The sequence below is a fragment of the Oncorhynchus keta genome, unplaced genomic scaffold, assembly GCF_023373465.1.
Source record: "Oncorhynchus keta strain PuntledgeMale-10-30-2019 unplaced genomic scaffold, Oket_V2 Un_contig_25453_pilon_pilon, whole genome shotgun sequence".
NCBI lineage: Eukaryota > Metazoa > Chordata > Actinopteri > Salmoniformes > Salmonidae > Oncorhynchus > Oncorhynchus keta.
Window position 1 is genome coordinate 1,312 of NW_026284452.1, and position 7,865 is coordinate 9,176.

The 7,865-nt window shown below is 53.1% G+C and overlaps 1 protein-coding gene across 1 annotated transcript; it reads left to right on the forward strand.

Annotated features, from left to right (window-relative positions):
• Window positions 1-1,601: 1,601 nt before the first annotated feature.
• On the forward strand, window positions 1,602-7,659 carry LOC118382534 (double-strand-break repair protein rad21 homolog; the record flags this gene model as incomplete). The annotated part of the gene is made up of 5 exons (XM_052506078.1): window positions 1,602-1,822; window positions 4,298-4,370; window positions 6,781-6,990; window positions 7,047-7,130; window positions 7,420-7,659. Coding segments are annotated over 5 exons (749 nt in total), but the record flags the coding sequence as incomplete, so codon positions are not given.
• Window positions 7,660-7,865: the final 206 nt, after the last annotated feature.

Genomic DNA, 7,865 nt, shown 5'->3' on the forward strand with positions numbered 1-7,865 from the left:
TGTTGTTGAACATTGACTTCCTGAGGACTTGATATTGTTGACATTGACACCGCGGGGACGATATTGTTGAACATTGACACCACGAGGGGCTTGATATTGTTGAACTTGACACCACGGGGACTTGATATTGTTGAACATTGACACCAACGAGGACTTGATATTGTTGGGCTGCCAGCACCACGGGGACTTGATATTGTTGAACGGCTGACACCACCGGGGACTTGATATTATTGAACATTGACACCACGGGGACTTGATATTGTTGAACGTGACACCACGGGGACTTGATATTGTTGAACATTGACACCACGGGGACTTGATATTGTTGAACATTGACACCACGGGGACTTGATATTGTTGAACATTGACACCACGGGGACTTGAGATTGTTGAACATTGACACCACGGGGACTTGAGATTGTTGAACATTGACACCACGGGGACTTTAGATTGTTGAACATTGACACCACGGGGACTTGAGATTGTTGAACATTGACACCACGGGGACTTGAGATTGTTGAACATTGACACCACGGGGACTTGAGATTGTTGAACATTGACACCACGGACTTGGGGTGTTGAACATTGACACCACGGACTTGAGATTGTTGAACATTGACACCATGGGGACTTGAGATTGTTGAACATTGACACCACGGGGACTTGGGGTGTTGAACATTGACACCACGGGGACTTGAGCTTTGGAAGAATCTCTTTTTCTTTGAATGACTCCAGTCTGCGCACGAAACCTGGAAATAAACACCTGCCCCCTGCTGGCGAAGAATCACCTTCTTTATTCTGCTAACGTTTAAGCTAACCTATCAAACTTCTCGATCTGTGGCGGAAGAAACCAAATGTTAAAGAAATGGGGATTTTTTGGTCATTAGTGGGAAAATAGCATCCACACTTCTGTCTAGTGAGAGAATGACATCCACACTTCTGTCTAGTGAGAATGACATCCACTTCTCTGTCTAGTGACGAGAATGACATCCCACTTCTGTCTGTGAACGAGGAATGACATCCACACTTCTGTCTAGCCGAGGAATGACATCACACTTCTGTCCAGTGAGCGAGAATGACATCCACACTTCTGTCTAGTGTCAGAGAATGACATCCACACTTCTGTCTGGTGAGCGAGAATGACATCCACACTTCTGTCTAGTGAGCGAATGACATCCACACTTCTGTCTAGTGAGCGAGAATGACATCCACACTTCTGTCTAGTGTCAGAGAATGACATCCACACTTCTGTCTGGTGCAGAGAATGACATCCACACTTCTGTCTAGTGTCAGAGAATGACATCCACACTTCTGTCTAGTGTCAGAGAATGACATCCACTTCTGTCTGAATGACATCCACACTTCTGTCTGGTGGACGAGAATGACATCCACACTTCTGTCTAGTGTCTGAGAATGACATCCACACTTCTGTCTAGTGGACGAGAATGACATCCACACTTCTGTCTAGTGTCAGAGAATGACATCCCACACTTCTGTCTAGTGTCAGAGAATGACATCCCCCACTTCTGTCTAGTGTCAGAGAGATGACATCCACACTTCTGTCTAGTGTCCCAGAGATGACATCACACTTCTCTGTCCAGTGAAGACCAAGGCGAAGAGGAAGAGGAAGCTGATTGTCGACAACCTGAAAGAGCTGGACAGTAAGTCGATCCGCGCCCAGCTCAGCGACTACTCGGACATCGTGACCACGTTGGACCTGGCTCCTCCCACCAAGAAGCTGATGATGTGGAAAGAGACCGGAGGAGTGGAGAAACTCTTCTCTCTCCCCGCACAGCCGCTCTGGAACGGCAAACTGCTGAAGGTAAGAGACCGGAGGAGTGGAGAAACTCTTCTCTCTCCCCGCACAGCCGCTCTGGAACGGCAAACTGCTGAAGGTAAGAGACAGGAGGAGTGGAGAAGCTCTTCTCTCTCCCCGCACAGCCGCTCTGGAACGGCAAACTGCTGAGGTAAGGACGGAGGAGTGGAGAAACTCTTCTCTCTCCCCGCACAGCCGCTCTGGAACGGCAAACTGCTGAAGGTAAGAGACAGGAGAGTGGAGAAACTCTTCTCTCTCCCTTTTAGCCGCTCTGGAACGGCAAACTGCTGAAGGTAAGAGACCGGAGGAGTGGAGAAACTCTTCTCTCCCCGCACAGCCGGCTCTGGAACGGACAAACTGCTGAAGGTAAGAGACCGGAGGAGTGGAAACTCTTCTCTCTCCCCGCTTTTAGCCGCTCTGGAACGCCAAACTGCTGGTAAGAGACAGGAGGGTGGAGAAACTCTTCTCTCTCCCCGCACAGCCATCGCTCTAGAACGACCCAAACTGCTGAAGGTAAGAGACCCGGAGGAGTGGAGAAACTCTTCTCTCTTGCCTAGCTCTGGAACGGCAAACTGCTGAAGGTAAGAGACAGGAGAATTGGAGAAACTCTCTCTCTCTCCCGCACAGCCGCTCTGGAACGGCAAACTGCTGAAGCCCAAAGAGTGGAGACCAGAGAGAGAAACTTCTTCTCTCCGCCTTAGCCGCCTGAAACAGCAAACTGCAAGGCAAGAGAGACCAGGGAGTCAGAAACTCTTCTCTCCTGCACAGCCGCTCTGGAACGGGAAACTGCTACGAAGGTAAGGGCCGGAGGAGTGGAGAAACTCTTCTCTCTCCCGCACAGCCGCTCTGGAGCGGCAAACTGCTGAAGGTAGAGCAGGAGGAGTGGAGAAACTCTTCTCTCTCTCCCCGCACAGCCGCTCTGGAGCGGCAGAAACTGCTGAGGTAGAGACAGGAGGAGTGGAGAAACTCTTCTCTCTCCCCGCACAGCCGCTCTGGAACCAAACTGCTGAAGGTAAGAGACCGGAGGTAAAGTGGAGAAACTCTTCTCTCTCCCGCTTTAGCCGCTCTGGAACGGCAAACTGCTGAAGGTAGAGACCGGAGGAGTGGAGAAACTCTTCTCTCTCCCCGCACAGCCGCTCTGGAACGGCAAACTGCTGAGAGGTAGGGACCGGAGGAGTGGAGAAACTCTTCTCTCTCCCCGCACAGCCGCTCTGGAACGGCAAACTGCTGAAGGTAAGAGACCGGAGGAGTGGAGAAACTCTTCTCTCTCCCCGCACAGCCGCTCTGGAACGGCAAACTGCTGAAGGTAAGAGACAGGAGGAGTGGAGAAACTCTTCTCTCTCCCCGCACAGCCGCTCTGGAACAGCAAACTGCTGAAGGTAAGAGACAGGAGGAGATCAACGCACAGCCGCTCTGGAACGGCAAACTGCTGAAGGTAAGAGACAGGAGGAGTGGAGAAACTCTTCTCTCTCCCCGCACAGCCGCTCTGGAACGGCAAACTGCTGAAGGTAAGAGACCGGAGGAGTGGAGAAACTCTTCTCTCTCCCCGCACAGCCGCTCTGGAACGGCAAACTGCTGAAGGTAAGAGACCGGAGGAGTGGAGAAACTCTTCTCTCTCCCCGCACAGCCGCTCTGGAACGGCAAACTGCTGAAGGTAAGAGACAGGAGGAGTGGAGAAACTCTTCTCTCTCCCCGCACAGCCGCTCTGGAACGGCAAACTGCTGAAGGTAAGAGACCGGAGGAGTGGAGAAACTCTTCTCTCTCCCCGCACAGCCGCTCTGGAACGGCAAACTGCTGAAGGTAAGAGACCGGAGGAGTGGAGAAGCTCTTCTCTCTCCCGACAGCCGCTCTGGAACGGCAAACTGCTGAAGGTAAGAGACCGGAGGAGTGGAGAAACTCTTCTCTCCCGCGCAGCGGCTCTGGAGCGGCAAACTGCTGAGTATCAGAGACCGGAGGAGTGAAACTCTTCTCTCTCCCCGCACAGCCGCTCTGGAAACGGCAAACTGCTGAAGGTAAGAGACAGGAGGAGTGGAGAAACTCTTCTCTCTCCCCGCACAGTCCGCTCTGGAACAGCAAACTGCTGAAGGTAAGAGACAGGAGGGAGATCCAGCACAGCCGCTCTGAAACGGCAAACTGCTGAAAGGTAAGAGACAGGAGGAGTGGAGAAACTCTTCTCTCTCCCCGCACAAGCCCGCTCTGGAGACGGCAAACTGCTGAAGATGAGGCCGGAGGAGTGGAGAAACTCTTCTCTCTCCCGCACAGCCGCTCTGGAACGGCAAACTGCTGAAAGGTAAGAGAGACAGGAGGAGTGGAGAAACTCTTCTCTCTCCCCGCACAGCCGCTCTGGAAGCGGCAAACTGCTGAAGGTAAGAGACCGGAGGAGTGGAGAAACTCTTCTCTCTCCCCGCACAGCCGCTCTGGAACGGCAAACTGCTGAAGGTTAGAGACAGGAGGAGATCAACGCACAGCAAACTGCTGAAGGTAAGAGACCGGAGGAGTGGAGAAACTCTTCTCTCTCCCCGCACAGCCGCTCTGGAACGGGAAACTGCTGAAGGTAAGAGACCGGAGGAGTGGAGAAACTCTTCTCTCTCCCCGCACAGCCGCTCTGGAACGGCAAACTGCTGAAGGTAAGAGACCGGAGGAGTGGAGAAACTCTTCTCTCTCCCCGCACAGCCGCTCTGGAACGGGAAACTGCTGAAGGTAAGAGACCGGAGGAGTGGAGAAACTCTTCTCTCTCCCCGCACAGCCGCTCTGGAACGGCAAACTGCTGAAGGTAAGAGACCGGAGGAGTGGAGAAACTCTTCTCTCTCCCCGCACAGCCGCTCTGGAACTGGAAACTGCTGAAGGTAGGGCCGGAGGGAGTGGAGAAACTCTTCTCTCCCCGCACAGCCGCTCTGGAACGGCAAACTGCTGAAGGTAAGAGGCCGGAGGAGTGGAGAAACTCTTCTCTCTCCCCGCACAGCCGCTCTGGAACGGCAAACTGCTGAAGGTAAGGGCCGGAGAGTGGAGAAACTCTTCTCTCTCCCCGCACAGCCGCTCTGGGAACGGCAAACTGCTGAAGGTAAGGACTGAGGAGTGGAGAAATCCTCTTCTCTCTCTCCCCGCACAGCCGCTCTGGAACGGCAAACTGCTGAAGGTAAGAGACCGGGAGGAGTGGAGAAACTCTTCTCTCTCCCCGCACAGCAGCTCTGGAACGGCAAACTGTTGAAGGTAAGAGACAGGAGGAGTGGAGAAACTCTTCTCCGGCAGCCGCTCTGGAACGGCAAACTGCTGAAGGTAGAGACAGGAGGAGTGGAGAAACTCTTCTCTCTCCCCGCCCAGCCGCTCTGGAACGGCAAACTGCTGAAAGGTAGAGAGACAGGAGGAGTGGAGAAACTCTTCTCTCTCCCCGCACAGCCGCTCTGGAACGGGAACGGTTGAAAGGTAAGGGCCGGAGAAGTGGAGAAACTCTTCTCTCTCCCCGCACACCGCTCTGGAAGGGAAACTGCTGAAGGTAAGAGACCGGAGGAGTGGAGAAACTCTTCTCCTCAAAGACAGCCGCTCTGGAACGGAAACTGCTAAAGGTAGAGCCCGGAGGAGTGGAGAAATCTCTTCTCTCCCCCGCACAGCCGCTCTGGAACGGCAAACTGCTGAAGGTAAGGACAGGAGGAGTGGAGAAACTCTTTCTCTTCTCCCCGCACAGCCGCTCTGGAAGCGGCAAACTGCTGAAGGTAAGAGACCGGAGGAGTGGAGAAACTCTTCTCTCTCCCCGACAGCCGCTCTGAACGGCAAACTGCTGAAGGTAGAGACCGGAGGAGTGGAGAAACTCTTCTCTCTCCCGCACAGCCGCTCTGGAACGGGAAACTGCTGAAGGTAAGAGAAGGAGGGGAGTGGAGGAACTCTTCTCTCCCCCCCGACAGCCGCTCTGGAACGGCAAACTGCTGAAGGTAAGAGACCGGAGGAGTGGAGAAGCTCTTCTCTCTCCCCGCAGCAGCCGCTCTGGAACGACAAACTGCTGAAGGTAAGAGACCGGAGGAGTGGAGAAACTCTTCTCTCCCCGCACAGCCGCTCTGGAACGGGAACTGCTGAAGGTAAGAGACAGGAGGAGTGGAGAAACTCTTCTCTCTCCCCCGCACAGCCGCTCTGGAACGGCAAACTGCTGAAGGTAAGAGACAGGAGGGTGGAGAAACTCTTCTCTCCCGCACAGCCGCTCTGGAACGGCAAACTGCTGAAAGGTAAGAGACAGGAGGAGTGGGAGAAACTCTTCTCTCTCCCCGCACAGCCGCTCTGGAACGGCAAACTGCTGAAGGTAAGAGACCGGAGGAGTGGAGAAACTCTTCTCTCTCCCCGCTGCCGCTCTGGAACGGCAAACTGCCGTGGGAGAAACTCTTCTCTCCCGACAGGAGCGGCAAACTGTTGAAGGTAAGGCAGGAGGAGATCTGCACGCCGGCTCTGCAAACTGCTGAAAGGTAAGAGACAGGAGGAGATCAACTCACAGCCGCTCTGGAACAGCAACTGCTGAAGGTAAGAGACGGGGGAGGAGATCAACGCACAGCCGCTCTGGAACGGAAACTGTTGAAGGTAAGAGACAGGAGGGAGATCAACGCACAGCCGCTCTGGAACAGCAAACTGCTGAAGTAAGAGACAGGAGGAGATCAGCACAGCCGCTCTGGAACGGCAAACTGCTGAAGGTAAGAGACAGGAGGAGATCAACGCACAGCCGCTCTGGAACAGCAAACTGCTGAAGGTAAGAGACAGGAGGAGATCAACGCACAGCCGCTCTGGAACAGCAAACTGCTGAAGGTAAGAGACAGGAGGAGATCAACGCACAGCCGCTCTGGAACGGCAAACTGCTGAAGGTAAGAAACAGGAGGAGATCAACGCACAGCAAACTGTTGAAGGTAGGAGACAGGAGGAGATCAACGCACAGCAAACTGCTGAAGGTAAGAAACAGGAGGAGATCAACGCACAGCAAACTGCTGAAGGTAAGAGACAGGAGGAGATCAACGCACAGCAAACTGCTGAAGGTAAGAGACAGGAGGAGATCAACACACAGCAAACTGCTGAAGGTAAGAGACAGGAGGAGATCAACACACAGCAAACTGCTGAAGGTAAGAGACAGGAGGAGATCAACGCACAGCAAACTGCTGAAGGTAAGAGACAGGAGGAGATCAACACACAGCAAACTGCTGAAGGTAAGAGACAGGAGGAGATCAACGCACAGCCGCTCTGGAACAGCAAACTGCTGAAGGTAAGAGACAGGAGGAGATCAACGCACAGCAAACTGCTGAAGGTAAGAGACAGGAGGAGATCAACTCACAGCAAACTGCTGAAGGTAAGAGACAGGAGGAGATCAACACACAGCAAACTGCTGAAGGTAGGAGACAGGAGGAGATCAACACACAGCAAACTGCTGAAGGTAAGAGACAGGAGGAGATCAACGCACAGCAAACTGCTGAAGGTAAGAGACAGGAGGAGATCAACGCACAGCAAACTGCTGAAAGGTAAAGAACAGGAGGGAATCAACGCACAGCAAACTGCTGAAGGTAAGAGACGGGGAGGAGATCAACGCACAGCAAACTGCTGAAGGTAAGAGGAGGAATCAGCACAGCAAACTGCTGAAGGTAAGAGACAGGAGGAGATCAACGCACAGCAAACTGCTGAAGGTAAGAGACAGGAGGAGATCAACGCACAGCAAACTGCTGAAGGTAAGAGACAGGAGGAGATCAACTCACAGCAAACTGCTGAAGGTAAGAGACAGGAGGAGATCAACGCACAGACGTGAACACACACACACAGACGTGAACACACACACACACAGACGTGAACACACACACACACACAGACGTGAACACACACACACACACACAGCGTGAACACACACACACACACACAGAGCGTGAACACACACACACACACACGGAACAATGGCGTTTTGAAGTTGCGATTTACTGACTAAGATGAAACCATTTTATTTTCAGCTTGTTTCTCACTAGGTATAGATGAGTCTAGACTTCTGAATCGGCTTTAGTCTGGAGAGGGTGGACAGGCTACTTTAGTCTGGAGGGGG